Source organism: Lutjanus erythropterus, chromosome 20 (assembly GCF_056507025.1).
Source record: "Lutjanus erythropterus isolate fLutEry1 chromosome 20, fLutEry1.hap2, whole genome shotgun sequence".
Lineage (NCBI taxonomy): Eukaryota > Metazoa > Chordata > Actinopteri > Lutjaniformes > Lutjanidae > Lutjanus > Lutjanus erythropterus.
In genome coordinates, this window is record NC_139336.1 from 2,900,081 (window position 1) to 2,924,649 (window position 24,569).

Consider the following 24,569-nt stretch of genomic DNA (forward strand, 5'->3'; position numbering starts at 1 on the left):
ACTTTACATTGACTGTATGATCGTAATAAGGCTCAGCATTAGCTGAACATTGTGACCAGACTGTGTGCTGCTGCTTGACCTGATTGCACATCCATCTTGGTTGCAGCTACTGTGAGAATGAAATCTGGGACAGCCCAGGTCAACCTAAAAAAGGTGACCATGTGACACGTTTCCTCCATAGTTTCTTATTTCTATTCATATTTAACTAGGCCAACTGTAAGACACTCACATATCTGCAACTAGCAATGTCTGTTCAGTGGATATCATCGTGTTAGAGATCAGTAGGTTCTTGTTGAAATGTATTTTTTGTTAGCTTGATGTATTTACAACTAGGGCTGAGGAATATATCCAGCAGGGCTGCACAGTTAATCGCAAATTGCAGTAAAATTGCAGTATGGCCAAGTGCAATATCCAAACTAAGAACCAGAACTAAAAAACAATTTTTTCAAAAAGGAAAAATGTGTGAGAAAACGTCTTTATAATGAGGTGCTGTAGAGCTGCAGAGATGATCTGGACTAAAAATCTTGTTCTTCAGATGAAAGAAAACGTTTGTTTGGTTCAGACCTCAGTAAATATCACACCATCTTGATTTTATAGTTTTTCTTCAGTTAATAAGCAAATTGTAATGCAAAACTGATCATTTTCCATAATCATATCTCATATTGCAATTGCAATTTCAGTCAAAATAATCACAATATGACTTTTTTGGCAAATTTGAGCCCTAATATCCATATTATATTGATATTCTGAAATGAGACTACATATGTCTTAGATTTTGGATATTGTTATAATGTGTATAATGTATAACACTCTGTCAGCTCTGGCCACATTATACACACACAGTCATAGGACTGAAAGATTATGAAAAAGTATATAATTGTGATTATTTTGACTGATATTGCAATTGTGATGATATGTGATATTAGAGGGAATAATGATCATCATAATAAACACTATTTTTATAGCACCTTTCATACTAGAAATACATTTCAAAATGCTTAACAACAAAGAAATGATATGCATGAAGTGCTTCAGATAAAAAAAGACTTTAAGGCATAATATCAAAGAAGATACTACATTATAAAAGTGGTGCAGCAGTGAATAAGTGTGAAGCAAGGTCTCTATCAGGAAAGTAAAGCTAGTTAAAGGCTAAAGTGAAGAGATATATTTTTAGCTTCTTTTAAAAATATTTAGTGAACTGGCTTCCCTTATATCTATAGATAGTGTGTCCCAGAGCTTTGGGGTGTAACTGCAAAAGGCTGCACACCTGATTTGATAATTTTTATATCATTATTCTCACTTTCATTTAAAAACATTAAAATGATTGGATTGAAGGATTTTTGCAGGGATCTGTAGCAAGCCAGGATGTCTCTGCAGAAAATTGTTTTATTTCAAATATGTCATTTTCATAAACATAATTGAAAATAAAAATTGTGTAACCACTAGGAGCTGGAAATCACAGTTACATTTTTATCAACACACAAAAAGCAACTAAATTATGATTCAACAATTTTATGACTGAACTCTTCCAGACATTTGTGACACAAAACAAAGGTGTATCTTCAAGATGACGATATAAATCAGTATTTTCACTTTGCATTCATCATATTAGGGCTGCAACTAACAATTATTTACATTGTTGATTAATCTGTCAGTTATGTTCTTGATTAATTGATTTATTGATTAGTTCCTGGTCAATAAAACATCAGAAAATGGTGAGAAATGTCAATCAGTGTTTCCCAAAGCCCAACATGAAATCCTCAAATGTCTTGTTTTATCCACAACTCAAAGAAATTCAGTTTACTGTCAGATAGGAGTCAAGAAACCAGAAAATATTCACATTTAAGAAGCTTGAATCAATGAATTTTGACCTTCTTTCTTTAAAAAAAATATTCAAACCGATTGATTAATTATCAAAATAGTTGCTGATTAATATAATAATTGATTAATAATCAGTTATTTGATTAATTGTTGCAGCTCTGTATCATAGTTGATCTTTTTTTAATTTAATTGAGGTATTGATGTCTTGTTACACCCCTAGTAACTGCCTAGCTCTAACATTGAGGTATTTTGTCAAAAATATTGTGATAACTCTGGGCTGGCTGCCACTGGATCTAATGTTTGTGATTTTAAAATAAGTACCAATATGTTCTTTGAATGCAGCATGTCTCCACAGTCTGTACACACAATCTGTTTTTGTTTGTGCTCAGGTGTGAAAAGTCAGTGTCATGACTGGAGCTGAGACTGAGGATGATATTCCGTTAGGTGAAAGGAAGACTGTCACAGATTTCTGCTATCTCCTGGACAAGTCCAAACAACTCTTCAATGGGCTGAGGTCAGTTTGTTCTTCCTCTGTCATCTTCTGTCTCCTGGACTGTATTTTGTAATCAAGCGTTCACTTCCACTGGCTTGTTGTGAGGAATACACGCAGTGCACAGGAGTGATATGTAAAGATTCCAGTCCATTATCCCCAGGAAATGTGTTCAGGTTGGACCATTGTGCAGTGCGTGATGTACATCCAGTGCCAACGTTCAGTGCCAATACAGGAAATAATGTGCCCTTTATGTAAGAGTGTGCAGGTGGGGTGGTGGTTGGGTGGTTGGGTGTGTCGAGTATCCGACTTTCATGTAGGTTTGAGTCCTGGCACAGTCTAGCGGTTAAGGCTCACCCATTAGAGATGGTTAGCGCAGGACAATGGGCTTAGATTTGTTTTATAAAGAATTATGACTAAAATACATACTGAGCTTGACATTTTACAGTGTAAAAGTTAACTTGGTGGTGATCTCTGGTGGACGAAATATGTAATGACCCTCAGTGCTTTTGCATCTGCCTGTTTTACTGTACATAGTCAATATGCACAAAAAAACCTGAGTGGAGACACCAAAAATCTGAGGTTTATTGGATGACATCAACATACAATAAAGTGCAGGCAGACGTAAGGGATTTTCATACTGCATTTAGCCCCAGGTTGAGAGAACAGTTGGCCCCAAGCTAAGGGAGCTGTTAGCCTAGGCTAAAAGAGCTTTCACATTGGCACAATCCTGGCATGTTCCAAGGTGGGCTTACCCCAATTTTAGCCTAGAGCTAGCTGGCCCTGCTCTAGACCAGGGTTAGCATTAAAGTTTGCAGGGTTATCCCTTGAAAATTGACTAAACCCAAAAACAGCCAGTGTGCAAGGGGGCTAAAAGGGCTAAAAGATTTGAAGAACAAAATAGTCAGCCAGGTTAACAGAAATCACCTGTGTGGGTGTACACAGGCTTTTATCTAGAGCTAGAAGAAGGGCAGTGTGAATTATATAGCACTGGGCTTAACGTGACTCTGGCTTAACAATCTGTGTGTGAAAAGGGGCTAAGTTATCCCAGGGCTAACTCATAGCCCACGGCTAAGAATATGTGGTGTGAAAAGTAATTTAGTGAATAAATCAAAATCTAGACCATCTTATGCCAATTATCTGGAAATTCAGCCAAAATTAGGGCCAACTTTGGATAGAAACTTGACTCCTGTTTCTAAACAACCTCAAACTCAGTTTAACATTTCTGTACAGCAATTTCTTGTCACTTATTAGCCTGGACATTTTTTGAGTCTAGCTCTATGTGCTGCGCAAGAGGTATATTATTTACATGTCTATGTAATGAAATGCTTGAGCACTATAACCAGTCATAAATGTATTCTTGGACAGTAGATTTCTCTGGGTGGGCTGACCAAATATATTATTAGCAAACAGACAAACCTGTATTATCATGTTGTGGGAACTTTTAAACACTACGGGCCCTATTTTACACCCGGCACAAAGCCGTTGCACCATTGGTGCAAGTGGTTTTGATATCCTACACCAGTGCAAGTGCCATTTTTGCTATGTCTGCAAGATAGCAAATTCACTTGCGCCTGGTGTTTGCGGCTGTGGGCGGGAGGTCTAAGCATGAAGGCAAAACGAAGGCGTGGCCGGGCGCATTTGCTATCTTGTGCTTGGCACATTGGAGTAAAAACCACTTGCGCTTTAGACCAGCAAAAACCTGGTCGAAGCGCAAAGTCTGTCGTCTTTCAGCACAAGATAGCACCCGGTGGGTTTGTCCAAAACACACACACGTCTTCACAATCACAAACACCTTCATTTATGGTCATTCTTCACATGGGAGTGTGGATTAGTTAAGTGTTATTTGAACATATTTTCTAAGTGTAAATATTGAAGTTAAAAGCGTTCGCGTGTCTCGCACTTGGCTGAGGCGCACACACGGCTCCACAATCACAGAACACCTTTCATTAATGTTAAACAGTCGTGCGTGCATGTGTCTTTAAACTCATTAATAAGGAAAAAGAAATTATTTTATAATTATAAAGCCTAATAAATCTAAACAGACCTGCAAAGTGAGCACGGGATGGGTTCACAGCTGTCAGATCGTCTTTATCAGATGAGTCAGTATGACGGCTGGAGCAGCTGTAGTGTTTGTGTCTGTGTGTTTATTGTGATCCAGAAAAACAACGGTTAAACAATTATGATTTATAACATACAAAATATACACTGTAATTTGATCACATGAGTCTGCCCTGACCCGGAGAGAAAAAGGTATGTGTGCTTCTGTCAGAGCTGGTTGGATATATCGGTGTATTTTGTGCACTTCTAACTTCAGAAAATCTTCAGGCTAAAACATAACCAGTTACATATTTGCATGACATTTGCAGTTTGTTTATTGTATTTGTTTTGCAGGCGTTAATGTAAAGTAAACTATTTACACATGAAGCTGCTCTGGAGATGTCCTGCCGTGAATAAATGAATTCCATTGCGCCCCGCACTTTCTACTTGCGCTTTAGATCAGCGTAAGATAGGGCCCAATGAGTTCACACCTGATAGTCCACCAAAAAATGAAAATTCAGTCATTATCTAGCTACTCACCCTCATGCTGAATGAAGGTTGGGTTTATTATTATTTAATTATTGTTATTATTATTATTTAAAACACTGCTGGAGTTTCACAGGAAAACAGTTTTGGAACTGGAAAAAAAAGGAAAATGCCTCCATACTGCTCGTCTTGCATAATCCAAGTCCCACATCCCATTTACACACTGTCACACCACACACACCCCGTTCAGACAGTGTGCATGTGCACATGAACGTGGCTCCAAGCTAAGGATCTATAGTGAAGTCTCAGGCTAAAAACATGTCGGGACTTTAGAAGACTTGAATTATCCTAGATGAGCAGATGAGGTTTGAAAACTGGTCACCATTCACTTCCATTGTTTGGGAGATTCTGCAGCACTGTTTTCCTGTGAAATTTCAGCAGTGTTTTGTGGACTAAAAACTAAACCCAACCTTAAATTGGTATGAGGGTGAGTAGATAACAACTGAATTTTCATTTTTGGGTGAATCCCGTTACACAACCATATTCACATTTTTTCCTGCTGTTTTTCTATTTTTTACAGCTGTGTATATATATGGTTAGGAGATGATTAAACAAAATGAAATTAAAATAAAGCAAAAACAAAGCTTTACTCCAGCTTAAAGTATTAATATTTAGAATAAAACAAAGGTACACATTAGAAGAAGATGATTAATTAAAATCCAATAATAAGAGGAAAAAGAAAAAAAGGAAGATTTGAGTTAGGAAGGGGAGTGTGTGTGTGTGTGTGTGTGTGTGTTTGTGTGTGTGTAGTAGCATGAGCATATGTATATACACAAATAGCTGAGTTAATTTGGGAAAACAAAGACAACGGTATAATTCAAAATATTTTGGAGTATTGAGATGACTTCACTGCATTAGTATGGCGATGACAGGGCTCCATCTTTTAATAAAGTTTTATTTTTGGAGTCTCAAGGACTATGTTTTGTTCCATCTGGTAATTTTCCTGGTGTTGGGGGTCAGGTTTTAACAACATAATTGTGATGCATTTAATTGCTGCTGTTATCAATATGTGCTAAAGCTGTTTTTTTTTTTTTTTTAGCTTTTCCATCAGTGCCCACCAGTGTTAGACCCATTAGTGCCACCTTTGGACTTTTTGTTAGATTTTAAATTAAATACTATATACTTGATGAAGTACATTCCCAAAAGTTTCTGAATTTGTTGCACGTCCAGAATATGTGGGCATGGTTGCCAATTTGTGTCCTGCAAATTCTCAATCATTTATTTGAGTGTGTTGGGCCCATTTTAGCCATTATTTCTGGTGTCTGAAAAAAAATCTCATTATTACATTCCACTTGAATTCCCAAAACAAATTTGAGTTGGTTACAAGATGTGCTTGTTTCTCCCTATTTGTCATGTGGTTTGTTTGAATTAATTTCAGTTTCCCACTTCCTGACATATAACTTTCTTACCCCAGTTTTCTGATTGTAATTTTGGAGTGGGCTCCAAAACATTATTCCACTCTTATAAATTAATTGTAAATATCTGAAGGAGTCTGTTAGGAAGCATGGATTCCTCTCTTAACTGTTCAAATTATTTAAGGCTGTCATCCCTTGAATATTGAATTTGAGAAACTTTTGAATTTCCAGTTAATCTGCCATATATTTGCACATTGATGTGATGTACTCTAGGCTCAATTGTGTCAGTGTTATGAAGTGCCACCTTACCTGCTGAGAAAGCATTAAGCTGTGAGGGTGTGACTAGAGATTGGAGTAAAGAGTGTTTTGGTGTTCTTTTGTAGCTTTAGCAAAGCTCAAATTTTAGTATCACTGTTTTCTTCAGTTGAAAGACTGAGATTCATCAGATTGCTCAATTGCTGCTGAAACTCCAGTCCAGAAAACAAGTGTTGTCTGAAATTTAGAGAGTGAAGCTAAAAATGCCCATCTCTGCACAGTAGGGACTGGTTTTAGCTCACATGGTGCCTGGAGAATAAATAACAGGTTTGCTTCCAGCTTGAAACTGTATCAGTGTTGTCGTGCAGTGAGATTACCTGGAGGCTCTTGCCAAACTGTTAACTGATATTTTAACTTATTCAGCATTTTGAATGTTTTTTGTTATGATATTGTTAAAGCAGATATCACAATAAGCTCAGAAAGACTGTAGAGTGCAAACAGACAGATTGGCCATCTGGAGTAGCGGGAGCCGGTGAACCTGTCATCTGGTGGTGAGCCAAGCAGGACAACACTGACAGAGACGAAGGAAAAGGCCAGGCTCTTGAGCTGCTCTGATACATGGATTCATAAAGCCATTTATTGATAAGAAAGATTAGGGAAATGAAAGGCCCCCCTGTTTTTTAGCCTGTCACCTTGATGTGGTACATTGTGTTTGTTATGATCTGAGCTGAGAGTGACACACTGAGCGGTATATTAGTCACAACTGATGCTGTGTTGAATCACTGCCAGAATGACTCAATCATGAGCTCAAAACATCCATATGAAAGGGCTCACAAATACAGACCCATGTAAAATGCCTAAATTAGTCATGTTTTTATTTCATTTTGATCATTCAGAATTAACTACAGTAATCACTTATGACTCGGCTGAGATTTGAACCCAGGTTTGACAGCAGCTAAAAACTCCATCGTCAACCTTAAATGTAAAATGCTGGCCATTGCACCCTCTCCCGTAGTCATCATAAAATGTGACAGAAATACATGCAATATGAAAACCAGCTTTTCATCAACAGATTATTCAGTTAGACAAGGTTGTCATAGGTTGTCTTTTAAAGTCCAGTGATGATAAGGAAATAGAACACAGGACAAGAGGGACTTAAGAATGTATTAAAGATGAAAAAAGAGAGAACTGGTACAAAACACTGGAAGACAGATGATCCATTGAAAGTAGAACAGTAAAGGTTTTTTTTCTTTCTCATCTTTCTTTATCATTTGCTTATTATGATATTCATATATGTCACCCATTCTGGATAATTGGGACAAAAACCTATTAGCTGGGCACAGGGGAATGCCTACATCTGCCTCTGGCTGGATATTCTGCACCTTGAAACACAACCTAAAATATTTTAGTCCAGAAGAAATGGACTATGAAAGCATTTGCTGTAGCTTTAGTGTCAAGAGCTCTGACAAACACCACAACAAGAGCCTGACTTTTGTAGAAATGCAGAGCAGAAGTTGCTTTTGGGCATGAAAGTCACCAAGACTAAAGTCAAGGCAAGACAAGGTTTTATGTGACTTTTAGTTTTGTACCTTTTCTGCATGGAGATGAGAGCAGAAGTAAATATGGTTTTGTTAAACTTTATTACAGACTATGTGGAGTATTGTCTTTGGCTTCACCAGAAACAGTTATTCTGTTCATGTATTTGTATATGTTACCTATTATTGAGAATTGGGACAAATCATGTCCTACCAAAAAAAACTTTAAAAGTTATTAATACCAACACTCTAATTCCAATGCTGTGGTGAAATTTATTCTTTTATGAGTTATATGTATGTATGTATATGTATATATGTGTGTGTGTGTGTGTGTGTGTGTGTGTGTGTGTGTGTGTGTGTGTGTGTGTGTGTGTTTATAAAATATATGAAAGACCACAGAGACATCTTCAAACGGCTTCTTTTGTCCCACCAATAGTCCAAAACCCAAAGATTCTTTATTTATGTCACAAATGACAAACAAAAACAGGAAAATCCTCACATTTAAGAAGCTGGAACCAACAAATATTTGACATTTTTGTCTGAAAAATGACTGAAAATTTGATGATCAAAATAGTTGGCAGTTATTATCGACTAATCTGTGCAGCCGTAGCTTAACTTGACAGTTTAAAATGTCAGCACATCCAAAATGACAGCCAGTCACTGTGATCATGTGTACATGAGTCAGAAAAATAGTAAACCCTCCAGACCCCGAGGAACTAAAATGTCATGACTGTTAAAAATTGTATTTCTGATTGTTTGTAGAGATGAGAGTGTTATAAGATGTTTTGTATGTGACTGTTTTCTGACCTTTATTGTGCTCTTTGCTACAGAGACCTTCCTCAGTATGGACACAAGCAGTGGCAGTCCTACTTTGGACGGACCTTTGATGTCTACACTAAGCTGTGGAAGTTCCAGCAGCAACACAGGTTATTTCCACCTCTTATTAGTTCACAAGTTAGAATAGATGGATGGAGAGTGTTTCAAGCATGTGGTTCAGGGTAGAAGTCAAATGGAGGGAGGTCTTATGATTCAGCAGTCTTTCAGCACCTGCAATGAAGAAAAGTATTAAGTTTGGATGTGAACTCTGCATGGGTTTTCAAAAAAATACAACATTGTTTAACTTTCATCAAATATGATATAGATGTATCTAAATGCTGCAAAATTGTGACACTGTATAAGTTTCTCTGTCATTTTTCAGATGTTCTGTCACACTGGTTGAATCATTTCATTGTCCTTCATTTACTGACAGGCAGGTTCTGGACAGTCGGTATGGCTTGAAGAGATGGCAGATTGGGGAAGTTGCATCCAAAATTGGACAGCTTTACTACCACTACTAGTAAGTCAAATTGTGTCATGACCATCACCAAGCGCTTTCACTGCCTCACTGATGCCTGTTTACCTCTTTTGCTTTGCTCAGAGTTCAATCTGATTAAATTTCAGTGAATCAGAATCAGGTTTATTACCAAATAGGTTTCCACATACAAGAAATTTTCCCCTGGATTTTGGCGCATAACAATAAACATAGTTGGCAAAAGGAAAAAGAAACCATCTATTAAAATAAGAATGACACTGATTAAAACCGGGAACTGAGGAAACACTATCATGAGTGAGGAAACACCAGAGGCAGGATAAAAACGTAGAAAATAAATTAAAATCAATGAGTAAATAAGCAGATAAATAAGTTAATAATAATCTGTGGATAAAATAAAAGGATATGCCAGCTAAAATCTGTCCAGAGACAGACAGACAGATGGACATATAAACATCTCACAATCACATCTGTGGTAGTTTCTGCTGGGGGTAGGTGTCTCCAGGACCACATTTTGCCATGATGACACACACACAAACTCAAAACAATACCAGCCATACACTGCCACAGCTGGTAAAAACAAGTACTACAAAATTCAAGAGTCATAAACATGAAACAGAAAAGATTAAATGAACAGTCAACTTCAAGTTTGTTTGTACATTTATCCTGTGTTTTATCCAGATTAAAATGTATAGATTTGAAATAACAGAATCAAAGGTTTGGGAGTATTATGAATGTGCTGACCTGTCGTCCACTCCAGAAATAGTAACACACCTACTGTCTAATCTTGTTCGACAGCCTTCGTACCTCAGAAACCAGTTACCTGAATGAGGCCTTTTCATTCTACTCAGCCATCCGTCAGCGCTCCTACTACTTTCAGGTCAACAAAGAGGACAGGTGAGTTCCAAAACATTTCAACACTTAAACTATTGAGAGTTACTAACAGAGTTTGCTATGTATAATAAATTGCTTGGACATGTAGTTCTTTTGTTTCCTGCTGCTTGTCTGACTCTACAGAGAATATTTTTCTCATTCTTCTCTTGTCTTTTATCAGGCCAGAATTAGTAGTGAAGAAGCTTCGATATTATGCTCGCTACATAGTCGTCTGTTTACTGCTGAACAAGATGGACCTAGTCAAAGTTTTGGTGAAGGTATGGAAGTACTTTTTTTTTTTAACTAAAGCAAATTTAAAGCAAAAATGTGTTTCACATGTGCTAAGATGTAGATCTCCTTAAAGTGTATTAGGCTAAATCAACAGTAACTGAAGAAAGTCACACACTGAACTGAACATCCTTTACTGGCCCGGGATGAATACATGTACTGTCACACCCCTAACACACTGTGATGCACTGCATCTTGTATTCATTACCAGTGGTGTATCTTTTTGTTTCTGAGAAAAAAACTTGCCAGTATGGACATCCAAACAAGTCTACTTTGCGCTTTGAATCCGATTGCCTTGAACAGCAAATCCACCTCTAAAATCTCAATACCAGGACCTAGTGTCACTCTCAGATGGATGACATGTGCATTGTTCCACAGTATCAGTTTGCCAGCTTGCAGGTGTAACCGAACACAGAGCATAGCCACCCTTGACCCTGATAAAGGCCGCTCTGTTCACATAGTCCTTCCTCACAGTATGTGAGTCAAGTGACAGAGTAGAATGAACCGAAGAGTCACCACTTCAAGGCCCACACAGACCAAAGTATGGAGTGTGGACTGGTAGCCGGAGAGGTGCCTGTTCACTTCCTGGGCACCGCCGATGTGCCTTTGAGCAAGGCACTGAACCTCTAACTGTGCAGGACTGACTATATGTATGTGTGCAGCCCTCTTGCTCTGACACCTCTCTCAGATGCATGTCTATAGGTCCTGTGTGTGTATTTCAGGCCTTTATATGTATGAACAAAATTACAACAGAGTGAAAAGAATGTAATTTCCCCTCGGGGATTAATAAAGTGTCTTCTTCTTCATGAAGGAGAAGAAGCTATTAATTAGGGAGTTAAAATGAGCATATTTGACACAGTTGCTCCAGTTCACAGTTCCATGCCTTCTGTCAGGAAATATGCTCATTTCTCAGATGGTCACAGAGACTGTCATCAAGCTGTGGCTGTGGTGCACAGGGTCCAGTCCGAGAGAGGCCACAAAATGATAGAGATCAACTCAAACAGCCTTCAAACTGTGCTGCAGTGGATCCACTCTCCCAGCACACAGCTGGGCCAAGAAGAAGACAGAATCCAGCAGAAATCCCAGAAATCCTATGTCCTGTTTTGGGGTTATCACACATTTTTTCCATGTTCATCACAAAAACAGGTGGGCCGGTTGCTGACACGATGCATTACAATCTCCTGGTCAAAGTGTGCCAGTAGTAGGTGGCCACAGGAGGATGCCTACATCTGTCTCTGGCTGGATATTCTACACCTTGACACTAAGACTAGTCAGTCTGCAGAACAGCTGCATTTTGATCTGAAAGACAGAACTGTAAAGCTTTATTCTATATGATTCTGAGCTTTATTAAGTATAGTTCACTAGGCCTGTTACAAGGAGTACAAAATGCTGAAATTATACTTCAGCAAGAGGATGATGTAAGTGGAGTATTCCTTCACAATTGACTGTGTATTTAATGCCGTCAATATGCCCTTGGGAGAACTTGAATGTCCCAAATAAGCTGCTTTTCCTTATTAGAGCTTTTTGTTAGTTTGACCATCATGTCCACAGACCTCTCTGTCACCTGGTCAGCACAGTACTGCACCCACAGATGTTGGTACTTTTGTAATGGTTATCTAATTTTCATCCAGCTGTATCAGATAAGCAAATGTACTACTGTGGACAGGGTCAGCAGCAACATGTATTTTAGACACCTAAAAATCTATATCAGTTTAAGTGTTCATATTTAGAATATTTGCTGTCAGACAGACTTTTCTGACAGAAAAGAACTGTCATGTAAACCAAATATAACTCTCTCCAAAGTCACAGGACTTCATAAATAAAAACACTAACTTTACCTTGCAGAACATAAGAGTTAATGCTCTAATACTGCCTCAACCTGTTAGTTTGTGTGCTGATCCGATACTCGGTATCAGTATTGGTCCAATACTGGACAAACTAAATGTAAATGCTTAAATAAACTTTGAGCGACATGCAATAGCGACAGAGGTGCCACAAGTAGTACAGATGTAATTTATTTTCATTTTAAATGTTTGAATGGTGCTGATCAATCAACAATGCTGCTAAATATTCTCTGTGAGACAAAGCTAAAAAAAAAAGAAGAAGCAGCTGTACTGTATAAGTGAGTCATGGTCGTGCTATTATTAACAGCGTAGTTGTTTAAAAGAGGAAAGAAAATCAGTATTGGATTAGATACTCAAGTTGTGTTATCGGTATTGGACATGAATAAGTGGTATCAAGCCATCCCTAGTTTCTGCTAAACTTTTAAAAACCAAAGTTACATAATAACACAAACAAACAGATTGAGGCAGCAGAAGTGCAGCAACTCTTGTGTTCTGCGATGTAAAAATATAGTTTTTGCCAAAGGACTCTGGTTGCTTTGGCGAGAGAGCAACATTTGGCTTATATAATATAAGGATATAAGAATAGCAGTGAAAATATTCAAAATATAGTGTCTGCTTAAATTGTACAAAATATGTTTTGCTGCTGACCCTGTCCAGCTGCTGTGCTTGGTATTCCTGCTGCTTCTCCTAACTGGGGGCGTGTTGACCTCCATCTGCTCTAGGTAGTACACTGACTATTGATGAGTACCTCATATAATAAACATATAGCCCATATTGTAAATAATCAGAGCTATCCCTTTAAGTGTTCTTACCACCAGGCTTACCCCCTTTGTAAGCTCTCTGGATAGAAATGTGTTGCCACTTATCACTCTATTGCAGGCTTTCTATCCCTTTAAAATCCAAGAAAGATGCTTGTTGGACAGGGGTCTAAAATTAGAGTATTTTCTTTCCAGTGAAACTGAGGTTCTTCTGCTGTGAAGGTGGACCATGACATTTCCGGTTTGCATGTCCATGCCAAGGTGACATGTAACATCAGAAGCTCCTCACCCACTAAAGCCCAGCATGAGCCACTCTTTGGCAAGTGGATTCAACAAAATGACTGTTGCAGTTATTCTGAGAATACGTGGGGGGTGTAGTCCTCAGTGAGACATTGAAACTAATGCACTGGCTGCAGCTTCCACTTTCTCCTGTCCAGAGTACTGGGGCAACTTGGCCTCCCTCATGAAACTTGTATGAGACCTTATTTTATAAATCTAGCACAAGTCAAACTTTTTCAGTGCTGTAAAAAAATGGTTGTAAATCAGCATGACCCCATCTGGAACTTAATGTCTGTCTGTTTGTCTGTCTGTCTTCCACCTGCAGGAGTTATCTGAGGAGATCGAAGATTACACACAGAGATTCAACACAGAGGACCAATTGGAATGGAACCTGGTTCTACAGGAGGTGGCAGCTTTTGTAGAAGTAAGCAACCCTCCAGGATGAAACAGAACTCATGAATTCCAATGTTGTCTATTTTATTATCAATCTTGCATGTTACAGTTTCTTTGATTGGATTGTCCCAAGTCTTACTGATGTCTTAATGTATCTAAAGAAAAGAAAATGACCCACAATTGTGTAGTCTGTGACAGAGCAAACTGAGGGTTGAAACTGGTGACTGAAATAGGGCTGCAACTAACGATTAATTTCACTGCTGATTAATCTCAGTTAATCTATGAATAGTTTGGTCTATAAAATGTCAGAAAATGGTGAAGAATGTTGATCAGTGTTCCCCAAAACCCAGGCTGTCATCCGTAAGTGTCTTGTTTTGTCCACAACCCAAAGATATTCAGTTTACTGTCATAAAGGAACCAGAAATTGGTGTGTTTATCTATCTTTTTAAAAAAAAATAAGGCCCACAGTTGTGTAGTCTGTAACAGGACAAAGTAAGAGTTAAAATTAGTTACTAAAATTAAAACCTTGATGCAACAGTTCCTCTTTCCATACTGACCCGCTGCCTGGTACCTGGGTTCAGCTACGGCTCACTGGTGTTTCTCTGCGTTTGTACAACAGGCAGATCCAGTGGTGGTTCTGAATGACAACAACTCTGTCGTCGTCACCAGCAATCGGCTGCAGGAGGGGAGTGTGCCTCCTTTGGAACAAGGCATGGTGGTTGGGCAGCTCGTCCTTGCAGATGCACTAATCATCGGCAACTGTAACAACCAGGTTTTAACCCACTAATTCTAATTCCTAACACTTCATACACATCAACACACATATTGACCAGTCTTGTAGATGAACACTTGTTGTTGGCTCTCAAACAGAATACCTTTTCAATATAGAACCTACCAGAATTACCTGCAGCTCCGATGTTTCATCTTCTATTGTTCTTGAATAATAGTTTCCCTGCTGTATGACCAATTTTTGATAGATGTGCATGTCCTAACAGATTCATGTTGCCTGCCTTGTACTGTTCCACAAAATATTAAGTAATGTCCTGTTTCTAACCATGATCAGTAGTGATTGCAGTCATTCTAGAACATTATAACAGTGATACATGATTTTATAATGCGTAGTTTACTGCCATGTTCTCACACAGGATAGTCACAGAGTCTCATGCATGAACTACTCATATGAACAGATTTGTTCTCAAAGAGCAGGTCCTGTATTTTATTTTTTGTTGTTGTGGTTAATGTTTCCCAAAGCCCAATATGACGTCCTTAAATGTCTTGTTTTGCCCACAAACCAAAATTATGCAGTTTACTGTCGGTGAAGACTAAAGAAACCAGAAAAAATCATATTTAAGAAGCTGAAATCAGAGAATTTCGACTTTTTTTTTCTAAAGAAAGCTACTCAACGCAATTAATTGATTTATCAAAATAGTTTGCGATTAATTTAATAATGCTAATCAATGAATCAATCAATCATTGCAGCTCTAGCCAATATTATTGGCTCAATATTATCAGCCCTATATTGTCCTATCACATATATATCTGCCTATATTGATATTACCACAAGTTGTTGAATATGTATCGATATGACAATATATTTTTTTACAGAATTCAGTGTTTCTGATCTGGTTTATTTATCATCACACTATAAGGTAGCAAATACTCCGCTGAAATGAGTATCTGGTACAGATAATGTACTTTTTACGTGTACAGGTACCATCTGATCCAATGACCATACTTGAAGCGGGCAGGGCTTAAGCTGGAAGTTGTTCAAGCCTGAATGGGTTAATCAGAAATTGCTACATTTATTATTTATTAGAAAAGATTTGCCTGAGAATCGAGCTTCGGATCATGATCACAAGAGTAAGAGAACTACTTCAAATTTTCTGTGAACTTGAATGAACAACAGGGTTCTTATGGGTGCTGGAAATCCTTGAAAATGCTTGGATTTTAATGAGTTGTTTTCAAGTTTTGAAAAGTTCTTGGATTTTGTATAAAGTGCTTGAAATTGTAATGGCATTATAATATAATATATATAAATCATCCTCTGACCTAATAGTTTGCTTTTTAGATAAAGAAATAAAATTAGTCAGAGAGCCTAATTGCTTTTGCTCTTTGCACAAAATGAAGATGACTCTGCCTGAGCCTTGCTTGCACAATAACATCTGATGTAACATGATGAAGAAATTAAATGTTATTTTCCACAGCTGGACAGTACTGGAAAAGCCTCAAACCCTGGAATTAACTTGACAGAATCAGTGAACACAACACATGCAGCAGTAGCTAACCAATGAGGACTTTCCTTCATCATGAATACAAATATTGACACATTTTGCTCTGACAATACTTATACATGTAATTTAAATATATTATCCATACCAGATCAAACAATAAATATAGCAACTTCTGTATTTAAAAAAAAAAGTTGTTCTGTAGTAGTTCTTTTACTGATTCTGAAGCTCAGTTCTGAGGCTGATCTATAAATATTTTCTCATAAATAATAAATGTAGCAACTTCCAATCAACTCATAAAATGGGTTTGCATTTAGGTCCTGCCCACCTCTGGTTAAAGCCCCACACATTCCATGTATGGATACAGGTACAGATCATTTACCTGTTTCAAGTTGGCTGAACAGATATAGACAATGGTGTACACGTTAATCCCTAGTAACTGTATAATACATGTTCTTCATCTCCTGCTGTGGAAGGTCAGCTAGTTCAGGGGTCAGCAACCTACAGCTCTGGAGCCTAATGTGGCTCTTTTGCCCCTCTTCAGTGGCTCTCTGTGGCTTTGACAAAAAATTAAATTGAATTAAATAACTTTGTTTTAATTAACATTTTAATCTTCATTTATTATGTAGGCCTAAAGTGATTCTTACATTCTACAATGTATAGCCCATACACCAAATAAAAATCATATTAATATTTAGTCAACTAAAATGTGCATCTTGCTTTCTAGCTTTCATGTATGGCTTTTCTTCAAAATATTGCTGGTGGCTAGCCAGTTGTGGATGCCAAATCCAAAAAGAGAAAAGGTCTCTGAGGAAAATTTAATGGTTTGCAGCTCCAAACTTTTTTCTTTTTTGGCCAGAAATGTCTCTTTTGAGAATAGAGGTTGCTGACTCCTATACTAGTTGTTGCAGCACTCAGCTGCATATGATATCTGACTGAACAAGAACTAAAATCCATATAAAACTGATTTAGAGAAGACTTTCATTTAATTTTTGCTCGGCTTTTACAGTACTATTATGGTATCCCTTATTTGTCTATGAAGGCCTGCGGTTTTTAGGCTTGCAAACCATTTTCTGTGTGCTAAGAAACATAAAAGCCATAAATCTTTTAATGGAATGTCTATTTCCACCCTGTTTAGAATAGCTACCAGGTATGGCTATTCAGCTTTTTACACCTGGCCACCTAGTACAGCTATACAGAGAGAGGGGGCTATGGTGGATGAAAGGGATTTTCAGACAGGAGTGGGGTTGAGTCCTGTTTTTTTTTCCTGTTTGTTTGTTTGTTTGTTTTTTGAATAGTTTTCTGTGGTAGTTTGGTTAGGTTAATGGAAAGACCATGGTTCCTCTCTGCCATGAGGTTGTAAAAAGCCATATTGGCTATTTCACCCTGGGTGCAAATAGCATTGTTGGCTGTTGACACCTGGGTGCTAATAGTATCTCCTGTCTCTTAATAGTAAGTTGATGTCAGTGTTGTTTTCCTCCTTTTTAGGTGAAATTCAGTGAGTTAACCATCGATATGTTCCGCATGCTTCAAGCTTTGGAGAGGGAACCTGTAAACTTGGCCACACAGACCTCGAAACAAGGAACGCTGGTGAGTGTCATGTCTGTGGTGAAGTGTTTCTGCTGAACTAACACTTCTAAAACATAAAGACAGAAGCCATCAGCTGCTGTGATGCATGGTTCTTATCTCCTGTATATTTCCACCAAGGCAACAGTGAACATGTTGTGTCTCATAAATGATGCAGTAGTCTCTCTGAGGGACAAATCAGTAGCAAATACCTGTATGTCACCATGTTTTGGCCTGTAACAGCAGCCCTGTAATTATGCTCTAATTGAGTGCTGAGTGAGATGCATCGTTCCCTCAAGAGTTGCATCATTCCCCACTGGTGTCTCACTAAGTTTAGGCGACCAACATGAACAAATGAACATAGTCACCTCTTAGAAAACAGGTTACCCTGTCTTCAGGGTTTTTACAGGTGCTGGAAATCCTTGAAAACACTTGAACTTTAATATAATATTTTCAAGGTTATGGAAGTGCTTGGGAATGTAATCACACTACTTCCATAATAAAGCACTACATGACTGAATAGTTTGCTTTTTAGTTAAAGAAATAAAATAAGCCTATCTACTTTTGTCTTTTACACAACATGAGGACGTGTTTGGCTACGCTAGAGTGATCTGTCAGTCTTTGTTGATGTGCGCCCTCTAACGGAACAGTGAGACAGAGGCTAACAGACGAAAACATGCTGGGACGTTGCTGTTTCAGTGATCATTGGCTTGGAAAGACTCTATTGAAATTGAAATTATTTATCTAGCAATTGTTGGAGTGCTTGTTTTATATTGGCTCAGCCAGGTTATATAGGATGCCAAGTCAACTTGCAGACAGGTGACACATTTTGAAACATGAAACTTTGTTGTGTTTTCTTGTAATTTGTCACCCCTCTGTAGAGTTTTATTACGAAACATTTTTGGTTGTTTATAGCACAATAACAACTGATTTAAAGGTGCAGTATGCCTGGCCAAATGTTGAATTCATAAGTCAAACAAACAGGGGGCAGCATATACCAGAGTAACCAGTAAATGCTGTTAACTGTTGCTAATGCTAACTAGTCAGCTCAGTTGGCAGTGTTTACACTGCGAGCACAGGAGCTTTAGCCTGGTGGGAAGAGGTAGCAGCAGCTTGAAAATGCACCTTGAAAATGCTTGAAAAGTGCTTAAATTCTGAATTTCCAAATTTTGGAAAAGGGGCAGGAACCCTGTGTTTTACATGCAGTAAACCTGAACTGAAAAATGAGTAGTACTAATGTGAACTATTTTTCAACAGGAACCCAATGAGAAGCCAGCTAAAAGAGAAAACCCTCACAAGTATTTGCTGTACAAACCAACATTCAGCCAGCTTTTTACTTTCTTGTCTGCCTCTTTTAAGGTCAGTATCCACTTAAGTTTCAACATTTCTGGGTTAAATATCAATTAAGTTAATGGTTTATTTTTAGAAACTCAATTAATTGTGACAAAGGGTCAGGTCATATTCTAACTGGGGGAGTTTTTGATTATCTGGATCCATATTTGGATAGGTTTCCTTCTGCACTCACTACCCATCATTCTATTTTTAATTTTATCATTTCATGTCAGCATTTAAAAGTGCATGTGTTACTTACATCTGACGTACTAGTATGACTTTGCGATATTATCTTTTCTCCCCATTGCTCTAATTTGCAGGAATTGCCTGCCAACAGCGTTTTGCTGGTCTACCTGTCAGCTACTGGAGTCTTCCCTACTGGGCACTCAGATTATGAAGGTAAAATGCTCAATATGAGTCTGCACTTTATTTTACTAATATCATAATATGGAGTATTCAGAAACTATGGGCATGCTACCCTCTAAATGGTTGAGATTTTCTAATGATTTATATGAATTTAAAAGGCGCAGACTTTGTGAAATAAAAAGGTTTGTGTATTGTCTCCATCTTAGCCTGCGTCTAAACCAAGCTAGCTGAATCTGAAAAAAAAAATGTAAATGTTTAAATGTCAACAGGACATTTTGCACTGTGGAACTTTACAAAGTAGGCAGCAGAGTTGCCTAGAAATGATGACACTGGTGAGAAAATGTTTTAGAGGACTCAGTGTGAGAAGTGAGGGTGAACATTGTGTTCATTATTGTCATTAATTAATATATTCAACCTTTATTTTAATTTAGAAATACATTAAGGTAGAGACCTCATTTATAATGTAGCTGAGTATAAAATAAACAAAAGCTTTGAGACACAAAGGAATACAATGAAGAAACTTAGATAAAAGTAGTGATACAAATTAAAAACAGTAAAAGCTGCATTAACAATAATAAGGTTACAGGTGCACAATGAGAAAAGCAGATTTTTTTACTCACCAGTCTATATCTGCTCTATTTGTAAAGTGCCCTGAGATAATTTTGTAATGATTTAGTGCTAGACAAATAAAAGTAAATTGAACTGACTTTTTCAAATTCAGTAAGAACAGCCTACACCACTGCCAATGTAATCCATTTTCAGTTTGGAGGTGAACTGTCCCTTTAATGCTATGGTGATATGCAGGACATGTTTGACCAGGCTGCAGATGTTAAAGGCAAAGTTCACCCAAGAATGAAAATTCAGTCTTTATCTACTCACCCTCATGCTGACTGAAGGTCAGGTTTAGTTTTTTTGTCCACAAAACACTGCTGGAGTTTCACAGGAAAACAGAATCTCCCAAACAATGGAAGTGAATGGTGACCAATTTTCACATGTAAAAAACCAACAGAATTAAAACATAAAAGGCCTCCATACTGCTCGTCTGGTGTAATCCAGGTCTCCTAAAGTTCCAACATGCCAAGTTTACAAAAAAAAAGTTATTTCCAGCAGGATGGAGGTATTTTAAGTGTTTTTTTTTCCAGTTGTTTTTTTTTTTTCTATTAGAAAATTGGTCACCATTCACTTCCACTGTTTGGGAGATTCTGCAACACTGTTTTCCTGTGAAACTCCAGCAGTGTTTTGTGGACTAAAAAACTAAACCAGACCTTCAGTCAGCATGAGGGTAAATAGATAATGACTGAGTTTTCAATTTTGGGTGACTCAAAGTTATCACAATAAGATTCTTTGCTGCTTGTTCAGGTCTCTATAATCTGTGTCAGGTAGATTATTCTGTATGTTTGCACCTACTAATGGAGGAGGATGATGCTAAACAATGTAGTTTAGAGTTGCAGTGAAATGTCACAATCTACCATGCATTTTCTAGTTGAAGCAATTGAGCTTCTACCTTTGAACCTCTCCTGTAGGACCTTATGATTTTGGAGGAGTTCTCACGAACACAAATCGAGACGTGGTGAACGGAGAGACGGTGCAGAAGAGGAATCAGGCCCAGAAAGAAATGCACTGGTGAGAGTTGTGACTAATGACAAATAGCATCTATCTCAATGACTCAATGTAACGTCTGACTGCTGCCCACTCTGTGTGTTAATAACAAGCTTCGACACTCTAACCAAGTGTACACAACCAGAAATATGAGAAACAGCAGACTACAAACAATCTGTCAAACTTCAGCATACAGAAGCTCGCCAGAGACACTGACTTGTTTGTTATATTGCAGCCTTCATCCAGGGGACCTATTTCCTTTCACCCGGAAGCCACTTTTTGTCATTGTGGATTCGTCAAACAGCACAGCCTACAAGGTACGTGAACGGGTCAGGTTACCTGAAAAAAACAACCCATGGTTTATATATGTTCATCACTGTGAATGTCTGCTCTTGTGTTAAATATCACTTCTTCTGTCTTTTCTTTCTCCAAATAGAATTTCACAAATCTGTTTGGCCAGCCTCTGGTGTGCCTACTATCACCTACAGTTTATCCCAAGAGTGTACAAGGTGTGTGTCACTCTTCACTGTCACTTCATTTAAAGGATCAGTCTGCTGATAACAATGTGTTCATCTCTCAAGGTTTTCTGACTTACCCACTGTACCTGTCTGTGACTCACAGCTCCAAACTTCTGAAGACTTAAATCTTTGAAAACACCTCACAAAAATATAGTTATAATTTTTTAAAAAGTAAGCCAGGTAATTTTCTATATCAGCAGTTCACTGTTTTTTTAATCAACCAAACCGGAGGAAATAGTGCTTTTGTAGAGATGTCTGCCTTCTCTCCAATGTAAGGGAACTAAATGAGACTTGGTTTGCAGAGTGCTAAAAAACACTACATTTGAAAAACTCAATGGCAACATCTCTCTCCAGAAATGATGACCTGGTTACTCAAGATAATCCACAGACCTCATTGTGAGCAGATTCATGTAGGAACTGCTTTCTTTCTGCTGTACTACACCTGCTAAACATATCACTGTGCAGAAGGAAGTGTGCATCTACTCATGGAAGAGACGATTAATGTATACATCCTACGCTGTCATGAGCATGAGCCACACTTTTACCCTATTTACACCTGGTATTCAAATTAGATCTATATCTGGATACATTCTGCAGATTGTTGTATGGATTGTGTTTCTTCTCTAAAACCTGAAAATTTCCAGTGTTCATGTATTTTTTAATGTGCTCACAGTTTTTATAAAGACCATTTCATAGTTCTGGTCTGCTGCTTTCATCAGGTTTTCTGACACTGCCTGTGCATTTCAGTACCTATACTACCATACTATTTAGTATGCCAGAAAAAGATATAGTATGTCTCAAAGCATAGTATGTCAAATGCAGTATGCATAAAATATGCATGCAAGCCAGCATGCTTTTCCAGCTATTCTGACCCACAATCGTTTGTGATGTGTGTGTGAGCAAGAGTGTCAAAGTTCAAGAAGCTATGTTATGAGGCAGCTGTTTATCCCAGTTGTATGCATACTGCATGCAACAGTATGTACTTTTTAAGGTCAGCTACAGTACAGTACGTACTAAAACTAAAACTAAAAATGTATGCAATGTGGCATGCAGAGTGTATTTTTCTGTGATCATGGAGGAAAAATGTGTCTAATGTTCTCACCTCTTACCTGTGCCATGCCTCTGCTCACCTGTTCAGATCAGTCTCAGCGTGGGAGTCTCTTCACTCTGTTCCTCTACAGCCCCCTCTTGGCTTTCTCTTCTGTGTGCGGCTTAAACAGCGTGCGACGAGGACTGTGGGAGAGGGCTCAAGAATTTCTTCGCAAAGTCTACCGTGACATTGGTCAGATGATAACACGGTCACGGACCATAGGTAAATTCTTTCATCTCTGCTTGTATGTTACAAAGATTAGAGTTTTCATACTTATTTTCATTTAATTTCTTAATTTCCAACTCAAACTTAGTATCGTGGTAAAAGTAATGCCTTCCAGTGTTTGGTGTGGGATGCCCTGATACCTGAGGGGTTAACAACACCAACCGTGACCTGGGGACTTTTGTTACATGTCATTAATCATCTCATTAATCAAATTTTTGTTCCTCTACTGTCACTGTCACAAAAATATGGAGGACCACAAGTGTCACAGTAATAGTAATAAATCCTTTCATTTATTAGTAACTAGTTGTACAATAAAAATAGGAATTAATTCATTTGTTTTCAGGTTAATTTATGAATCTATAAAGAAACTGACAAAATACAAAGTAATTCATTATTTGATATGATGAAAGAATTTAAAAAAATTAAGAAGTAAGAATTATAAGAAGAATTTGCAAACGAAATGTTAATCCTTCAGTACATAGTTCAAATTAAGAACAAAAAATACAAAAACAACAGAAAGTCAAACAATAAATCATTCAAAAGTACATTAATAAGTCATTAAATAAATAAGTAATACAATCTAAGAGTCTATTTGAATGTATAATCTAAAAATATAAATAAATAACTGGATTCACAAAATGAATTGAGAATACAGATTTTAATCAAGTATTTAAAATGGTAATTTGTTTTTCTTTACAATTAGCAATTAATGAATGAAATCCTTCCTTGCTATTTCATCACACTTTCATCCATACAAAAATGCCCCCCAAAAAAGAAATCTTAAAAAAAGTCTTCATTGTTTAGGGCTCCTGCTTATTTTCATTATTGATTATGTGTTTTGATAATTATCTTTATGAACTAAAAGATTTATCAGTTAAAGAAAAATAATTAAGTGTTGAAAGACCAGTGATTCAAAACCAAAGATATTCAGTTGATAGTGATGTAAGAGGAAAAAAGAGAAGCTGAAAACAGTGAATGTTTGCCATTTTTACTTTTTTAATGATTTAAATAATTAATCAGCTAATATCTGTTAATCAACTAATCAGTTAATCACCTTCTTGTCTCCACAGATCAAGCCTTTTTACAATTCTTTGGTGACGAGTTCCTTCGGCTGCTGCTCATCCGCTTTGTGTTCTGCTCTGCTGCACTGAGGCTGCACAAACTCTTCCGGGTACGTCACCGCCGCTCCGCTTTTCATCACGAGGTTGAATTGTTTATTTGAATGCCCAAAATGTATCTTCTGGTTAAGAGCAGGGTCCCTCCCACCCTGGCTCGAGGTCTGGAGCACTTAACACGCCCCATCAGGCACATAGCAAAGTGTGTCCCACTTCTGAAAAATGCCAACACACAATGCACTTAACCCACACATGATGCACAGTTGTCCTGATAGTGCCTCAGAGCATCTGTTCAGAGCTGAGTGAATCCCACAGTTCATCACAGTCTGCTGCACTACACCAGCTCAGGTGATGCTGGTAATACACCTGTAAGCTGCCAAACACCATTGTATCACAGCCCCAAGCTTTAATAATGTGGTTTTTTTTTTAACAATAAAAATCTACAGTGCACACGTTAGAGTTTACTAGTATATTGTGAATATTTTCTGTGCCATCACCTAAGGACTAATGTTAACAGAGCAGAGTTCAGTGATCAGTTGAGCAGTGATCAGCTCTATCAACACACACTGCAACATTAAACAACTTAAACCAACCCTGTGGTGAAGAAAGTAACTCTTTACAGACTGTTTCTGTGCCCACTCTCCATCTTGGACAGTGATGACTTTCCCCACAGCTTGTTGTGCAGCAGAGAGGCTGCTCTCCACTGCTGCATTGTGCCCCATTTTTTTTTTACTCATTCAATCA

The 24,569-nt window shown here is 37.8% G+C and overlaps 1 protein-coding gene across 1 annotated transcript in view; it reads left to right on the forward strand.

Moving 5' to 3' along the window:
• The window catches only part of scai (suppressor of cancer cell invasion), a 30,439-nt gene that overhangs the window by 2,918 nt on the left and 2,952 nt on the right, over positions 1–24,569 (forward strand). The window contains exons 2-16 of the mRNA XM_084745344.1: positions 2,211–2,335; positions 8,873–8,968; positions 9,292–9,378; positions 10,150–10,248; positions 10,406–10,502; positions 13,719–13,817; positions 14,406–14,558; positions 17,503–17,604; positions 18,838–18,939; positions 19,233–19,311; positions 20,802–20,901; positions 21,113–21,194; positions 21,314–21,386; positions 22,534–22,707; positions 23,781–23,881. Of these exons, the coding sequence (XP_084601470.1) occupies positions 2,229–2,335; positions 8,873–8,968; positions 9,292–9,378; positions 10,150–10,248; positions 10,406–10,502; positions 13,719–13,817; positions 14,406–14,558; positions 17,503–17,604; positions 18,838–18,939; positions 19,233–19,311; positions 20,802–20,901; positions 21,113–21,194; positions 21,314–21,386; positions 22,534–22,707; positions 23,781–23,881 (1,551 nt within the window). The 5' untranslated portion in view covers positions 2,211–2,228. The remainder of the gene's footprint in view (positions 1–2,210; positions 2,336–8,872; positions 8,969–9,291; positions 9,379–10,149; positions 10,249–10,405; positions 10,503–13,718; positions 13,818–14,405; positions 14,559–17,502; positions 17,605–18,837; positions 18,940–19,232; positions 19,312–20,801; positions 20,902–21,112; positions 21,195–21,313; positions 21,387–22,533; positions 22,708–23,780; positions 23,882–24,569) is intronic.